The sequence below is a fragment of the Sebastes umbrosus genome, chromosome 23, assembly GCF_015220745.1.
Source record: "Sebastes umbrosus isolate fSebUmb1 chromosome 23, fSebUmb1.pri, whole genome shotgun sequence".
Lineage (NCBI taxonomy): Eukaryota > Metazoa > Chordata > Actinopteri > Perciformes > Sebastidae > Sebastes > Sebastes umbrosus.
In genome coordinates this window covers 20,378,388-20,396,303 of record NC_051291.1, presented here as the reverse complement: position 1 = coordinate 20,396,303, position 17,916 = coordinate 20,378,388, and the positions used below count along the sequence as shown (strand labels likewise).

At 39.9% G+C, this 17,916-nt stretch overlaps 2 protein-coding genes across 3 annotated transcripts in view; one reads left to right on the top strand and one right to left on the bottom strand.

The window, feature by feature from the left end:
• LOC119483008 (potassium voltage-gated channel subfamily D member 2-like) overlaps window positions 1-6,278 on the top strand; it is a 49,780-nt gene extending 43,502 nt beyond the window's left edge. For both annotated transcript variants that reach the window (XM_037760992.1, XM_037760991.1), the window contains one exon: window positions 1,666-6,278. In XM_037760992.1, coding sequence (XP_037616920.1) covers window positions 1,666-1,852 — 187 coding nt within the window. In that variant the 3' untranslated portion in view covers window positions 1,853-6,278. The remainder of the gene's footprint in view (window positions 1-1,665) is intronic.
• Window positions 6,279-7,603: 1,325 nt separating this feature from the next.
• On the bottom strand, window positions 7,604-17,313 carry tspan12 (tetraspanin 12). The gene is made up of 7 exons (XM_037761021.1): window positions 16,317-17,313; window positions 14,829-14,911; window positions 13,949-14,084; window positions 11,925-11,990; window positions 10,007-10,114; window positions 9,775-9,918; window positions 7,604-9,529 (listed from the first exon to the last, which is right to left on the bottom strand). The coding sequence occupies exons 1-7, from the start codon at window positions 16,380-16,382 to the stop codon at window positions 9,209-9,211; spliced, it is 924 nt and encodes a 307-aa protein (XP_037616949.1). The 5' UTR covers window positions 16,383-17,313; the 3' UTR covers window positions 7,604-9,208.
• Between the last annotated feature and the right edge of the window lie 603 nt (window positions 17,314-17,916).

The following is a 17,916-nucleotide window of genomic DNA, read 5'->3' as shown; positions in this document are numbered from 1 at the left end:
ATACTAAAGCTGCAATGATTAAACGAGTAGTTGTCAACTATTAAATTAATAACAAACTATTTTGATAATCGATTAATCGGTTTGAGTCATTTGTTAAGGTAAAAAAAAGTCTATATTCGCTGATTGCAGCTTCTTAAATGTGAATATTTTCTGGTTTCTTTCCTCTATGACAGTAAATTGAATATCTTTGAGACATTTGAGGACGTCATCTTGGGCTTTGACAAACACTGATCCATATTTTCCATTTTCATTTTATAGACCAAACAACTAATCAATCAATCCAGAAAATAATCAGCAGATTAATCGACAATGAAAATCATCGTTAGTTGCAGCCCTTCTAAATACATATACGTTGGTTTTTATCTGAAAAAGTGGTTTGGGGGTTTAGTTACTCTTTAAAATGATGGTTGAACTGTTGAACTGAACTATGATTTGAGGTAAACACACATTCCCGGGCTACGGTATAAAGGAAAATATCATGGTTTTATATGTTAATGCTCAGTAGCTGCCTCTGAATCTGTAAGAGGTACTTTTAGAGAAGAACTGAGGAGGGGACGTGAACTGATAAATATAATAAATCCGGTTATAAACAGCACCAGTAGAGCCTCACACTCCCAGACAGACTGTATATAAACACATGGCCCCAGAGATCATGTGACAGGGTATTCCCATGTAGAGTCAGAGAGCTGGAATCCAGAATATGTCCAGCTGTGGGAGGCTGTGGGAGGTCTGGGAACTTTCTCCTAAACATGGACAGCTGGGAGACCAGCTCGTCCCTATTAGAGCCTCCTCCTGTTTCAGTCTCCCAGTATGAGTCTCCCAATATTAGTCTCCAAATATTAGTCTCCCAGTTTATGTCTCCCAGTATTAGTCTCCCAGTTTCAGTCTCCCAGTATCAGTCTCCCCAGTATCAGTCTCCCAGTATCAGTCTCCGAAGTATCAGTCTCCCAGTATCAGTCTCCCAGTATCAGTCTCCCAGTTTCAGTCTCCCAGTATCAGTCTCCCAGTATCAGTCTCCCAGTTTATGTCTCCCAGTATTAGTCTCCCAGTTTCAGTCTCCCAGTATCAGTCTCCAAGTATCAGTCTCCCAGTTTCAGTCTCCCCGGTTTCAGTCTCCCAGTTTCAGTCTCCCAGTATCAGTCTCCCCAGTATCAGTCTCCCAATTTCAGTGTCCACAGTATCAGTCACTCAGTTTTAGTCTACCAGTTTCAGTCTCCCCAGTATCAGTCTCCAAGTTTTAGTCTCCCAGTTTCAGTCTCCCAGTATCAGTCACCAAGTATCTGTCTCCCAGTTTCAGTCTCCCCAGTATCAGTCTCCCAGTTTCAGTCTCCCAGTATCAGTCTCCCAGTTTCAGTCTCCCAGTTTCAGTCTCCCAGTTTCAGTCTGTATTGTGTAGTTAACGTTAGCGTTAGCATCACATATTGGGTCAGCTTAGTTTCTGTATTGTGTAGTTAGCGTTAGCGTTAGCATCACATTTGGGGTCAGATTAGTTTCTGTATTGTGTAGTTAATGTTAGCCTCCTAGACATTCTTCTTCTGGTTTTTGTTGTATTGACACGGCTCTACTTACTGTAGGAGGAAACTCATACGGATAATTCGTACTGGACCTGGTGTGCATAGTTGTCTTTAATATCTATGTGCTGATGTGTCTCCTCTCTTCCTGTAGTCGTTCCAGTCGATCCAGCCTGAACGCTAAATTTGAGGAGACGGTTCCCCTGAACTGTCACCAGCCGTACATCACCGCTGCCGTCATCAGCATGCCCACACCGCCCGGCAACACGCCCGAAGGCAACGCCTCATCTGGCTCCGTCGACTACTCGCAGACCAACATCGTCCGGGTGTCCGCACTCTAGGTACCAACATCCCCGTCCAACAAGGAAGTACAACCCAGCCAGCAGGAGGACGACGGGGAGTCGGGGGTCGGGGGTCAGGGGTCGGCGGCCCCGCTACACCTCAGACTCAGAGGGCGGGGCTTGCATCATGTGTCCACGACGGAAGTGACGGGTTAGCTAACCTCTCCTGGAGGTCAATCTGTACGCACTAAAACTCAGCTAACCCGCTTCGGGCATTTCTTTCTTTTGTCTTCTAGGAAGGATTTCTCTTCCAGCAGTCAAACACCACAGAAGAAGAAAACGGTAGCACTTTGGCTGACGACTGATCTCTATCCCTGAGACATTTAAATCGTCACCACGGCTATTTTTCAATCCTGTATGTCTTTAAATCTGATGTCTTACAATGACAGCTGATGCTAGCGTAGATTTCTAAAGTTTAGAACGCAGTTTAAAGGAAATTTTCGATATTTTGGGAACGACACTGTTAACCATCTTACCAGAGTTACATGAGGAAATAGATTCAGATGTGTAGCTTAGCACAAAGAAATGCTAGCCTAGCTCCAAAGATAGATAGATAGTTGACTGGAGCGACTGAATAAACGACACAAAAATGCAAAATACTCGCCTGCAAATATTGTATATATCTAGGGCTTTTATTGTGAAAGATAAGTACTTTGTTAGCGGACTTTGTTAGCAGAGTTTATTGTATATATGTATATATACATATATATAAATGTATATATGTATATATACATATATGTATATATCACAAATACCCAGACACTGATAGTTCTGGATCAGGGCTACGTATAAATGGCTAACAGATGTTCTTCCCAACATAACGAGTGTTTCCTTTAAATGGCTGATTTAGTGAATGAGGTTTTGTATTGGTAGAAGAAGAAGAAGAAGAAGAAGAAGAAGAAGAAGAAGAACCCTCAGAGCATGCTCAGTAACTGTGTGTGTGTGTGTGTGTGTTTGAGTGCATGGATCGGTGTGTTTCCAGGCGTGTCGGGACGTTGCATGCAGATCTGATTGAATGCGTGCGAGACCTCGCCGCTGTGATGTCATGAGTTGTCATGGATACGAGCACTCCGGGTCCTGACTCTGTATATATCCGTTTTATACCTACTGCCTTCCTCTCTGCTCTACACAAACATCTGAACAACCTTGATGTCAATTTGTGATAAACTGTTTCTGTCGTTTATCTTCGTTGCCCTGCCTGCAGATTAATTTAATGCACATGTAGCCTAAAGATGCTTTTCTGTTCTTAATGTAGCCGGTGTTTCTTATGACGGAGATGATTTCAGGGAGATTCAACGATGTTTCTGGAAGATATAGATTACCATCACTGTACTGTATTTAATAACTATTATAGCTAGCCTATTGCAACAATAACCCCCATAAATATAAAATATCCTGAAGACCTTACGCCCATGTTGTCCCCATAGAATCAAGCAGGATGAACGCCGTTAGCTGCTTCTTAGTTTCACATTTTATAAACTGTGTTTTATGAACTTATATTTTATGAGTTACGCCGGGTTCAGACTACACGATATCAGCCCGATTATTAATAAACCGATTATTAATTGTTGCGTCAATCGACTGTTTTATCCCGTAGTGTGTCTAGTGACGACAACCGACGGACACTTCACGACAGCCGACGCCACGACAACCGACGCCGTGGACACCTAATCTGACACAGTGACCACCATAACAGACAAAAATATTATGTAGTCTGAACCCGGCGTTAGTCGAACTACAAAATGAACAGTTGACTGAAAAATGACACTGTATTGTTTTAGCAATGACTGCTAACTTTTGCTAACAGACGATAAGTCTGTTAGTCAATAAATTATGTTGCGTTAGCTGTGTCATTTTCCCGCCCTGCACAATGTAGCTAGCTTAGCTGAACTACAAAATGAGCAGTTGACTGAGAAATGACACTCTGTAGGCTATTGTTTCAATATTTTAAAAGTTAGCAATGACTGCTTTTGCTAACAGAATGATGAGTCAATACATTATGTAGCGTTACCCCGCGCCATTTTCCCGCCCTGTGCGATGTAGCTAGATAGAAATGGAGCACTGAGCGTATTGACTGACAGATGAAGCTAAATAATAGTCTGAGTTCCTCTGTTCTACTGTAAAGCACATTACATCAATATTTGTATGACTTTGTATATTTAGAGCTGAGCAGCAGCTCGTCCTGTTAGCTAACGTAGCATTAGCTCAGCAGCTAAAGGACTGACTGAGAGCTTCAACATGGTTAAACGTGACTTACCAGCAGTTTGTCATTATGACCATAAGTAGACAAATAAACAGCAGACATCACTAAATATAAATGTAGTTATCAGATTAATGAAAACATTATGTAGCTAATAATAGGCTAGTAGCGGCCATCAATAGATGCGAGCTAAACTAAACGTTATCTTACTGATTGTGACAGTTGAAGGAATAGTTTAACATTTTGGGAAATACTTGTATTGTTCAGATGGATATCAATGTCTCATGTCTGTGTGTTAATTAGAGCTGGAGGCAAGACTTTGTTAGCTTAGCTTAGCTTAGTTTAGTTTAGCTTAGCTTAGTTTAGCTTAGCTTAGCTTATTTAGTTTAGCTTAGGTTAGTGATTGTTCGTCAAGAAATTGTTCCAGAGCCTAAACAAAGAACGCATATTGATAAGAAGAAAGTCAATAGTTTGTTCCATGTCAACATCAGCTCCCAGCAGCAGAGATACGCTTCCACCATTTTGGACTGAAAGCAACTATCAGACACCAGTAAGACGTCTGCCTACAATGTCCCGTGCAAAAGTAAAACTAAATTATTTCTATTCAATTGTCATATTCTACCGAAATGGCCCATGTCGAATAATAAAATATTCTAAATATAATAAGCGTTTTCAGTCCAAAATGGCGGCCGCGGCTGTTGTCTAAAAACACCAAAGTTTTGTCTCTTTGCTTCTAGACTCTTTGGTGTAACTCCCTCTAAAAACCACAAACTGCTGTTTTTACTAATTCTTCAATTGTGTGCAGATTAAACAAATGAGTAAATTAATGATAGGTTAGTTATAGATGTATTGTTTTTTACTTTACACAGAGCTCGGCTAGCATTTCCCCCCTGCTTTCAGTCTTTATGCTAAACTAGGCTAGCATAAAAACCCTGCTCTCAGAAATATGCATATTTCCCAAAATGTTTAACTATTAAACTGTCAGAATCAGTAAACTAACATTTCCGCTGTCCTATAACAAGACAACACCAAAGTCTGTTCATATTTAGGTGAGTATTTTAGATGCTGTAGCTCGTCTTTCCTCAAGTCCCGAAAAATATTTTCATCTTTTGCACAAAAGGTCTTCGATCCGATTGTGTGCACAAGTTATTATCTCGTCTAAACAAGATAAAATATATGAATATTTCAGGACTTCAGGGTGATATATTTGAGACTGTGTGTAATTTAAAAGCCATGAGGACGAATGTGGAAACAGTCTACTTGTCTTGTTTTTGGTATGAATATTTAAAGATGTTGTATCTCCTCTCAGAAGCACCAGTACCTGTACTGGTCCAGTCTCAATGCACCAGTTCACCAGTGATGAACTGAGATTTACTTGTTTGAATCCATTTTGATATGAAGGCGATTCTCCTTTTCTTAAACAACATACAGCTGTGACTTCCTGTCCATACCTGAACATTCATCTTCTGGTGGATTATATGGATCTGTTGACATGGATTCACATGGTGGACGTTTCCACGGCTGGATTGAAAGTTTGTGAGCACATCGGAACATTCGTGGACGGCTGAAATAGATTCAGCACTGATGCAAATAAACTCTGGAGCTGGAATTTAATCTTGAACTTGATTAAACACAGGTTGATTGATTTTTTGTTTCTTTTTTAAGGCGACATTTCGGAGTGAAAATACAAATGGCCAACCCTGCGAGCAGCCCCTTAATGGACCTCCCATCATGCATCACTGCTTGACTATAATGTGACATATGCAACCGACTTCCTTTGGTTTATTCTCTTTCTCTGGTTTAGTACAGATGCCTTTTGAGTTTAGGGGAAAAAATTATACAAACATATTTTTGAGGATCATTTTTGGTTGTAAAAGAAAGAAATTATAATTACTGTTGCTAGTGCACATGTGCTGTAATTGTTATTTATGGTGTAGTAAATCATCTTATTTTTTCAATAATTTCCATAAGAAGTTATAGTGTCTTGCGTTAACATTCCACATGATATTTTTCTAAAGCCTTTGCATGCGTTATGAGCAGCCGTTGTGTCGGAGCGAAGAAGTGATTCAACTTGTAAATTGAATAAATTCTGAGGATGATAATTCTTACTTTTGATTTGTTACAGCTTGTGTTAAATATGGATTACTGAGGATAATCTTGAAAAAGTGAAGCTTCCATGGTTTTCCGCTGCAGTGTCTGAGTATATAGAATAAAACATAAAACCAGTCTGGGCGTCTCTTTTCATTTCACAGAACACACAAAGATTTATGGGAAATGTTTGTTTTTGTTATTTCATGTAAACGCTGTATTCGTTTTTTTTGTTGTTTTTTTTATCTGATTATCAGTCGGAACTTAAGATGCAAATTGGTTCAGTCAACAGTTTCACCTTATGTGTTTTTAGCGACGTTTGTGACGTGTTTTCTGTACTGATATTTATTTTGTTGTTTCCGTACGTATTTTCTTAGTTTACCTACTTATTTTAAGTTACATTAGGGACATTTGTGACGTCTTTTTTAGTGATGTTTGTGATGTGTTTTCTGTAGTTGTGTTATGTTGTTTCTGTACGCATTTTAAGTTACGTTTGTGAAGTGTTTTCCGTACTGATGTTTTGTTGTTTCCGTACGTATTTTACTTAGTTCATGTACTTATTTTAAGTTACGTTAGTGGCGTATGGTATCCTACATTACAATAAGATAAGATCTGTTACTGTACGATGTGATATGTTAAAATCCGATACGGTATTTTACGATAAGATAAGATACAAGACGATCTGATACAGTGTGATATGTTACGATAAGATACAATAAGATACGAAGTGTTAAGATAAGATACGGTACATTAGGATAAAATAAAATACCTAGATGATCTCATATGATGCAAAATGTTATGATATAATAAGATACAATAAGATAAGATACGATGTGTTAGCATAGGTTATGGTACATTATGATAATGTTATAAGTTAGATGTGCTAAATGAAAATAGACGACACTCTGATCAGCCCGTTAACTGTAACAGATGGATCCTCTCCAGCAGCTGAGACAGAAGGCAACCACATCCCGCCACCGCTAAGACTAAATGAACTAATAATACCATGTAGTACAGTGGTGGAGGTAGAGTTTCATACATGTTGAGGGAGCTTTTCACACCCTCCCAGTGAGCGTTATGTTCTCCACTTTCTCTAACAGCTGCACCGACCAAGAGGAATGTGTTTTAGGTGAGATGTTTGGACTTTCAGACAGTCCATCTTCTGTTTTCATGCCTTAAAGTCGATCTCAGCAGTCTGGATGGAAACCAGCAGTCAATGATACACACTTTTTGACGTGTTTAAAATAACATAAATTATAGCATTACTAATAATTTGTAAACATTATTAATTATCATTTCATTGTTTGTTAACAGTAAAATAACTATTAATTTACCATTTATAAATGATGGTTATTATATTATTTATTGAAATAAGCCTCATCCAGCCATATCGCTATGTTTATAGAAGTGACTCCACCCGGCTGATCGGCAGACAGTCTGGTAACTAAATCAAACGACCTGGCTTAATGTTCAGTTTTTATTGCAGTGAGAAAATGATCAAACGTTTCAATAACTGTGAGACAAATATTAAATATTCAACACCATGCACATTTTCTCAGATACAATATGACACTCTGATAAACATGTGAGTTTATCTTCCAGTGGCTCCTGACACGACTCAACAACTGACGGAAACAACTCACTTTAGTTCTTTAAAGTTCAGAAAGACAGTTTTGATTCAGTCAATGTTTATTCTGCCTTTTCAGTGGTGAAAGACCAGATAGAAGAACGGCGGTCTCCATCAATGCTTCAGTTCATGTTCTAATCCAGTGAAAAACCACAAAGTACCAAAGAAAGTACCAGAATCCAGGTTTCCTTTTACAGTTCCTCTTCATCAGAACTCCGGTTTCATACAACTCTGCTCATATTTTGGTAGTTTAGTTCATCATTTCTATCAGTAATAACAATTTCACTCATTGAGTTCATATCTGAGATCAGCCCGGTCGCAGGAAAAGGAGTATGAACGATAGCGCGCAAGGCATTTAGCGAGCGATAAAAACGCTGTTCTTGCTCTTGGCGTGTCATTTGTACGCCGTGTATCCTGTACTGACCATGTGACTATGCTACGCTCAGAGCTAGTGACGTTGAATGAAAAGAGACAGAGAGACTGCTGAGGTGTGGTGGACGGGGTCCAAAAAACACAGGACTTTAACCAGGAGGCCGCTGTTTGGTTTTGGAAGTTTTATTAGTTTATGTTTGTGATGTGTTTTTTTATTGTCGTTTGTGACGTGTTTTCCGTACATATTTTACTTTTTTTACGTACTTATTTTAAGTAACGTCAGTGACGCTTGTAACGTGTTTTTTAGGGATGTTTTAAGTTACATTAGTTACGTTTGTGACGTGTTTAAGGGAATACTGATGTTTTGTTGTTTCCATACGGATTTTACTTAGTTTAACTACTTATTTTAAGTTACATTAGTTTACGTCAGTTTGTGACATGTTTTTTTAGTGACGTTTGTGACGTGTATTCCGTAATTCTGTTACGTTGTTTCCTTACGTATTTTACTTAGTTTACCTACTTATTTTAAGTTACGTTAGTGACGTTTCTGACGTGTCTTTACTGATGATTTTGACGTGTTTTCCGTACTAGTGGTACGTTGTTTCCGTACGTATTTTACTTAGTTTATATACTTATCTTAAGTTACGTTAGTGACGATTTTTATGTGTTTTCCATACCAATGGTACGTTGTTTCTGTACGTATTTTACTTGGTTTACGTACTTATTTTAAGCCCAACCATGATGTTTTCCCTAAACCTATCTACGCAGTATTGTTTCCTAAACATAACCGCGATCATTATCGTAGTTTTGTTGTGTGGTGTACAATTGACACGTGAAAAGCTTAAAATGCGTCCTCATGACACGCAGAACGTCAGTGTAATCTCGTTCTGTTTATACGCCTTCTCATGAGTCTAACCAGGAACCGAGTGGACCTGTGAAGATCTCTGCAGTCGTCATCGTGGTCTCAGATAATAACTTAGTGAGATGTTATTCTTACTGATAGAAACGATGAATAAATCTACTAAAATAAGAGTTTATACTTTGATTTCCCTCAGTTGTGTTCAGGCTGCTACGACAAACATTCCATCTCAATCTGGAGTTCACTCGGCTTGGAGGCGGCAGCGGCGGCGGTCATCGTGTGGTTGCAGCCTGACGGTGAAGCCTCAGCTGAGGGTCCATGTGTCACTGTGAGGGGGGTGGAGTCGTCCGTCGGCGGCGGCGCCGTGGAGTCCAGCTCTGGAGACTTCCTCCCGTAATAAAGCGCCCAGAGCAGTGTGAGGGTGAGCGCCATGGCCAGGATCTGAGCCACGCCGATGGACACGCCCAGGAAACGCAACGCCTGCAGCTGCTTCGTCCCTCGAATGAAACTGTAGATCTTTGGACCACAACCCTGAAACACAACCAGAGACATGTTCAATTTAAAGACTTCCTGCTCAGATTTTTCACATTAAGAGCCTTCAAAGAGCATAATCCCATCTTCAACTGGCAGGCTTTCATTGTGAAACATTTGCAGGAAATTATGAATTTCATTTACAGAAAGTTTAACAGCGATTGAAAAAAAAATTTAAAAAAATAAACCGTTGTTCGATTCTGTGATTGGACAGAAGCACCTCTGAGTCGGCGGCAGCGTCTCACCTCTTGGTGCAGGTCGCTGAGGTCGTGGTAGTGGGCGTGGCGAGCACATCCTGGATACTGACTGGAGCAGCAGGAGTCAGGTGGCCACTCCATTTCTGTCATCTCCAGCCAATCAGTGAAGTAGATCACCCCGCAGCATTTAAACTGAGCACAGGTAAACACACACACACACACACTTGTCAGCACGCAGGTCACATGACCTCAGTGTGTGTGTGTGTGTGTGACCTCTGACCTCTGTCTGGAAGCTGTCCCAGGTGTGTGTGAGCCACTGGTAGCGCTGCAGGCCGTAGCTCGGCATCCGAGACTTCAGACTGATCATGTCAGAGCGCTGCACGGAGGGCTGGATGCACGCACGCACACGCACACACACACACACACACACACACACACATATCATCATTAGATCTACAAAGACAACAGGTGACCCTCCTCCCCCATACAGATAAGCCTCCTGCAGCCAGGTGTCAGCCCTTTGCTCTGCTGATAACACTGACTACAATACCCACAACCCCCTGCAGCCAGGTGAGACAGCTCTCTGCTGATAACACTGACTACAATGCCCACAACCCCCTGCAGCCAGATGAGACAGTGATGTCAGCCTGCAGGTAGAAACACACACAGCTGCTCTGATCTGATAAACTGATGTTTGTCTTCATGATGAAGACTGAACATCTGTTACAGTTGTTACAGCTGCTGCTTCTTCTTCTTCTTCTTCTTCTTCTTTTTCTTCTTCTTCTTCTGCTTCTTCTTGTATTAGTTGTGTACTAGTAGTTGTGTATTAGTAGTGTACTAGTAGTTGTGTATTAGTTATGTACTAGTAGTTGTGTATTAGTTGTTAACTAGTAGTTGTGTAGTAGTTGTGTACTAGTAGTTGTGTATTAGTCGTGTACTAGTAGTTGTGTATTAGTTGTGTACTAGTAGTTGTGTATTAGTTGTGTACTAGTAGTTGTATATTAGTAGTGTACTAGTAGTGGTGTACTAGTAGTGTACTAGTAGTTGTGTATTAGTAGTTGTGTATTAGTTGTGTACTAGTAGTGTACTAGTAGTTGTGTACTAGTAGTTGTGTGTATTAGTAGCATGGTCAGTGTTTTGGTGTGTTTTGGTGTAACAGGATCAGATCTGAGAGCAGCAGCAGCGAGCCGTTGTGTACTAGTTGTGTATTAATAGTGTACTAGTAGTGTAGTAGTTGTGTATAGTAGTAGCGTACTAGTAGTTATGTACTAGTAGTTGTGTGTATTAGTAGTAGGGTCAGTGTTTTGGTGTAACAGGATCTGATCTGAGAGCAGCAGCAGCGAGCCGTTGTGTATTAGCATTGTAGTTTTTTTGGTATTAGTTGTGTACTAGTTGTGTTTTGGTGTGTTTTGGTGTAACAGGATCTGATCTGAGAGCAGCAGCAGCAAGCCGTTCATATCTGACATTTCTGGTTATTATTAGAAGTGAGACGTGTTGGAAACTGAACACTGCAGCTGCTCACTACCTCCTCTCTGATTGGTCTGTTTCACACCTCCAGAGGTGGGTCACATATTCACTGAATATGTATTAAATATTCATTAAATAGTCATCAAATATTCACTAAATATTCATTAAATATTCACTAAATATATATTAAATATTTATTAAATATTCACCAAGTATTCGCTGAATATTAACTCAATAGTCACTTAATATTTATAAAATATTCACTGAATATTAACTCAATATTCCCTAAATATTTATAAAATATTCACTAAATATTGATAAAATAATCACTAAATATTCACTTAATATGTATTAAATATTGATAAAATATTCACTAAATATTGATAAAATATCCACTAAATATCCATTAAACATGAATTAAATATTGATAAAATATTCATTAAATATTGATAAATATTAACTAAATACTCACCAAATATTCACTAAATATTTATAAAATATTCACTAAATATTTATAAAATATTCACTAAATATTTATAAAATATTCACTAAATATTACTGTTGTGAGAATAAATTAATAGTAGTATGATTAGTGGGTCTAATCAATGAATCATGTCATGCTCACCATATGTAAATCTTTGGTGTTTATAATTATATTATTTGGTGTATTATATATAATATTTGGTGTTTATTATATATAATACATTATATGAGTTGTAGTGTTTTGTCACCTCATCGTAGGTCCAAACAGCGCTGGCCAACTCCACACAGAAGATCACCAGCAGGCTGCAGAAATACTGACAAACACAGAAACTTTATATTAGCCATTTGGACACGCGACACGTTCAATATGAACAAACTTTAAACATCAACCAGTGTATTTCATATTTCATTTTTAAATTTATTTATTAATGTTTGCATTTATTTATTTATTTGTTTTATATTTATTTTGTAATGTATATATTTATTTATGCATTTATTTATTTATGCAAAATTTTCCCTTTGCATTTCACCCCTTATTTATGTCCCCAAACTTATTTTCCAAATGTATTTCTGTATTCTTTTCTTTACACATTTCTTTATGCATTTTTGCCTCATTATGCAAATGAGGGGGCTGTCACTCAACATGTGTCATAAATAAAAATGAATGCTAAATAAATAAATAATAAAAAAAAAAATACAGAAATAAATAATAAAAAAAATCAATTTATGTCACATTTGATAAATTAATTAATGGCTACATTTATCTTTAATATTATTTAATGATATATTTATTCATTTATTTTAGATTTTGACAGGTTCTGTCTTCCATATCAGTGAAAGCTGCAGGTGAGAAAGTAAAAACTCTGTAAAACTGTCAGAGGTTTAAATCTGTTGAAGAATATTCAGCAGGGTCAAAGGTCAGAGGTCAGAATCTGTGTATAAAATAGGAGGAGTGGAGGCAGGTTTCAGTTTAGTCGGAGCAGATCGGTGTCTTTATTTATAATCGACCTCAATTACAGACGGACAGAAATAACAGACCTCGGATCTGCTGCACGGAAACATCACAAACACTTTCATTCTGACGCTGTTCAAAACAAACTAACACCAAACTGTATTTATTAAAAGTATTAAAGTACTCATTGCGCAGAACGGCTCCATTCAATGTGTTTCATTTATTATTTTGGTAGCTTCAGTCTGCTCAGCTGTTACTGTGTGTGTTCAGGATCAGGTGGATCTATTGTGATGTCATCCCCCAGGTGTGTCGGGGGTGCGCTTCCTGTCTCTGCAGGTTTCCCATCATTCCCTCTGATCGTCCATTCAGCAGCTGCTCTCTGAGTCCCAGCGTCTCCTGTTTCAGGGACAATCTTATCTGTCCTCTGGGGGGACAATAGGGACACCTGAGACTTGGCCCCCGCCCCCTCAGGTGACAGCAGACAGGTGATCTGGATCACAGACCGGACCCCCTTATACAGACTGACCTCTGTTCACAGGAGGATTCATTCGGCAGGTAGATCTGGTTCAGCTGCAGCTGATGTTTGGCGTGTTATTAATCAGGAGCCAGGTGTTACAGGTGAACAGGTTTACACCAGGTGTTACACCAGGTGCTACAGGTGAACAGGTTTACACCAGGTGTTACAGGTAAACAGGTGTTACACCAGGTGTTACACCAGGTGTTACACCAGGTGTTACAACAGGTGTTACACCAGGTGTTACACCAGGTGTTACTACAGGTTTACACCCGGTGTTACAGGTGAACAGGTTTACAACCGGTGTTACAGGTGAAAAGGTTTACACCAGGTGTTACACCAGGTGTTACAGGTGAACAGATGTTACACCAGGTGTTACAGGTGAACAGGTTTACACCAGGTGTTACAGGTGAACAGGTGTTACACCAGGTGTTACAGGTGAACATGTTTACACCAGGTGTTACGGGTGAACAGGTTTACACCAGGTGTTACAGATGAACAGGTGTTACACCAGGTGTTACAGGTGAACAGGTTTACACCAGGTGTTGCAGGTGAACAGGTTTACACCAGGTGTTACGGGTGAACAGGTGTTACACCAGGTGTTACGGGTGAACAGGTTTACACCAGGTGTTACGGGTGAACAGGTTTACACCAGGTGTTACGGGTGAACAGGTTTACACCAGGTGTTACAGGTGTTACACCAGGTGTTACATGCTGATGTTTGGCATGTTCTCGACTAAAGTGATTCTGAAAGTGAATATTATCTTTCAGTTGATAAATAATAATAAAATAAGGCGAGGACGTACCCAGGACAGCAGCAGCAGGTCACACCTGAGCGTGCCACAGTATCCCACCATGGCCACGATGATGAGGAAACAACACACGGCGATGATGACGGGGTGAACAGCCGGAGAATACGTGAGGACGGCTGCTTCCTCCAACCTAAAGACACACAGACGGTTCATTTATTTTGGATTTATTTACCTCCCAACCAGCAGCTCCTCCAACATGGACGAGAACTTTAACTTTCACTTTAACATCTGCAGCATCCTGGCTGGCTTAAACAAAGAATATCTGTAATTTAAAGCCGTTTCATAACAAGCACAGAATTTTGTCCAAAAAATTTGCACAGGTGTGTATAAAACCAGATGTTGGGGGTTCTTCTGAATGCTCGCACACTTGCAAAAATTATTCAGACGGACCTCGATTTCAGTGGATTTTCATCTGCAGAATTATAATTTAACCAATGAAATCCTTTGTTCCAAGTGATGTCATACCTCCAGGTCACAGCTAGCCTGCTGCCAAAATGAGGGAACATCATTTACCCGATAAGACAAGCACCGCGATGACTAACTACCTCAACAACCAAACAGAGGACAATATGAGATCACCCGTACGTTATACTGTATGTTGGTCACAGAGCGGGGCTAGCCGTTAGCATCACATCTGGGATCAGATTAGCTGATGTATTGTGTAACGTTAACGTTAACTCCATAGACACGGATACCTGGACTCTGGTCTGTTACCTGGACTCTGGTCTGATACCTGGACCCCGGTCTGATACCTGGACCCCGGTCTGATACCTGGACCCCGGTCTGATACCTGGACACTGGTCTGATACCAGGACCCCAGTCTGATACCTGGACCCCGGTCTGATACTTGGACCCTGATTTGTGTAGGACTCACCTGGTGTGAGCCGTCAGGGTCAGTACGGTGTTCAGATGGTCTCTGATCCAGGCTGCCACTCCCAGCACACATGCTGACATCAGCTGGACGCACAAACACAAATAAACACACATGGATCAGTTTCTGCTGCCTACACATAACATCTGAGAATGTCAAGCATGTCCTCAGAGGGACGGACGGAAGGACGGACGGACGGGCGGGCAGACGGACAGATGGACGGATGGAGGTCTACTTTACCACAAACATGAACTTTTAGTGAAACTTTAACTGTAAACTGAAGGGGAGGATCAGGATGTTGTAGTCTGATTGATCGATTGACTATTAGTTGGTCTCATCCTCAGTTTTTAGTGCAACTTTATTCATCAAACACATCATTGTGAAACTATATGAAACGTTTTGTGATGTGATGTCTCACATTTCACATGTGAAATCCAAAACTCGTAATAAATATATGGTTTTATCTCGTCTCTATATGTTTGAATCAGTTCCATTTACTAAACCATATTGTGCATAAAAGTGAATTCATCACTTGTGAAATGTGTCTGAAAATCACATACTGATATCCTGATGTGATGATTTCATCTAAAGACACATGTGGAGCCAAATAACCAACATGGGAAATGCTGATAAACGTATTAGTGAGATTTACCTGTTCTACTACATGCATCAGAATAAGGTCTTGTATACATCACATGCAGTCAGGTTAATAACATGCATCAGAATAAGGTCTTGTATACATCACATGCAGTCAGGTTAATTACGTGCATCAGAATAAGGTCTTGTATACACTGTAAAAAAAAGAAAAGTGTAAAATAACAGACATTTTCCGGCAGCAGGGGCGCCAGAAAATGTCTGTTAAAAAACGGAAAATACTGTCCGTTAATTAACATAAATAAACTGTAAAAAAAAAAACAACAGTAATTATATTTATATAATTAGCCTTTATTACTTTAATTTTACAAGAAATATTTTACTTTTAACATATATTTATTGTTAGAATAGTCATACACCGTAAATCTAAGACCATTTACATATAAATCACAAATGAAACATGTAATTTTACGTTGCAAAAGCCCAAATTTACATTAACTCAGAAGTTTTGCAAAAAAATCTGTATTTTTACAAGAAATATTTTTAGAATTCCATGCAATCCTTTTCTTCTAACATAAATTAATTGTTAAAATAGAGTCATAAACTCTAAAAAACAGAATAATTATCTTTAATAAATGATCAACAAAAGCTTAAATTCTGATAATTACGATTGTGATTACAAAAAATACTGTAAATCTAAGACCATTTACATATAAATCACAAATGAAACATGTAATTTAAAAAAAAAAACTGTCATTTTGAAATAAAGACAAAAAATGTAAAATATCTGGAAAAAAACATGCAGTCAGGTAAATAACGTGCATCAGAATAAGGTCTTGTATACATCACATCTCCAATCAGGTTAATAGCATGCTGTATCAGGTCAGTATATCTCACCCAGAACAGCAGGTTGAGCGCGTACAGCAGACATCGCAGACACCTCACCGCGTCCTCCCGAGCCATCCCGACCGGAGCTCCTCCGTGCTGCTCATCTGAGCCCGGGACACCATGGCAACATGCTCTCTCTCACTGCAAACACACAACAACACGGAGCCCGGAGACGCGACTGTGCAGATTATCACTCATTAGAGAGTCGCCTCTTCTCAGAAACCGCGTCTGCTCCGTGCGTAAAACCCGCATTCCTCCTCCTACTCGCGCGTCTCCCACTCGGTTCTGTCCGGCAGGTCCCGTTCCAGCAGCTCGGCTTTCTCCGTGAAAAGCTCCGGGAAACTTCCACAACAGGTGGTTTCTTACTTTCCCTTCAGCTCTCAGCTCAGCCCCGGCGGGGTGATGGAGTGTGCGGAGCTGACGTCTCCAAATCACTCATCACTCACTGAACCAGAGACAACGGCAGTTTAAAAACACCTTTCTATTACAGATGTGATCCAAAAACTTCACACCGGAACTCCAACGCTGGAAAAAAGACACATTTGACTCCACAAACATCCGCCAGTGTGCGTTAAATCCTCTCCGACACGTTCCAGAATGTCACTTTTACGCGTAAACGTTCCACCGCTGCGTTAAAGCTCCGAGCTGTCGAGCTGAAGTCTGCAGAGAGCCGGAGCTGCAGCAGCCTGGAGGAGGGTGGAGGAGGGGGGGCGGTGTCCGTCCTGACGCCTCTTCTTCGTCTTCTTCCTCACTAATTAAATGCGTACAGCAGCAGCCTCCTCCCTCCTCCCTCCTCCCGCCGTCAGTCAGTCAGGAGCAGGAGTCCTGGGGGAGGACAGAGGAATGTGTCCGCCTCCAGCCGCAGAGCACCGGGGTCAGCAGGCCAACAGGCTCAGAGAGGAGGGCTGTGTTGTGTTGGGCTGGAGAGGATGAAGCTGCAGGGAGGGAGAGAGAGAGAGGCCTCTGCTGGTGGAAACACAGAAACAGAGGAGGCCGGAAACATGTTGAAGATAGACAAGATACACTGTTAACAATTTCCCAGTAAAATAACAGTAAAGAACTGGCAGCAGGGTTACCTTTATGTTACTGTAAAATTAACATTATTATACTGTCGCTGAAATTTACAGCTTTGTACTGTTAATGAAAAATACAGTTTGAACTGTTTTTTTTTTTTTTTTTATTAATTTCACAGTATTTTACAGTTAATTTACTGTTTAAAGATACATTATATAGCTGTTTTTTCACCTCTTTTTTACATTATCTTACTGATTTGTTTTAATGCACTATTTAGGTTGTATTTTTTACATACATTTTAATAAACATTATTTTTTGCCTATATGAATAGACTTAGCAGGTTACAGACATAGGAATAGTCACACTAAATACAATTAAAGGCACTCGTTAGGGAAAAGGCTACAATAGATTTGTTGACACTTTTCCCAAAATGTCTGTCTCTAGCTGGCTGCAAGCACAGAATGCAAACCAGAACAACATGTGAGTGAAGAACAGAGCTAATTCACTGATTTTCCAATCATGTACAATGTACAAGCCTCACATGAGCAGATCAGCTCCCAGAATTCAAGAAATACTGCATGAAACTGTTACTGAT

Bases quoted from the DNA above. Each gene is read 5' to 3' on its own strand.
- tspan12 (XM_037761021.1), bottom strand. From the start codon at position 16,382: ATGGCTCGGGAGGACGCGGTGAGGTGTCTGCGATGTCTGCTGTACGCG. The intron at 14,912-16,316 runs GTGAGATATACT...TTGTGCGTCCAG, and splicing joins CGCTCAACCTGCTGTTCTGG to CTGATGTCAGCATGTGTGCT. The intron at 10,115-11,924 runs GTGACAAAACAC...GCGTGCATCCAG, and splicing joins CTGTTTGGACCTACGATGAG to CCCTCCGTGCAGCGCTCTGA.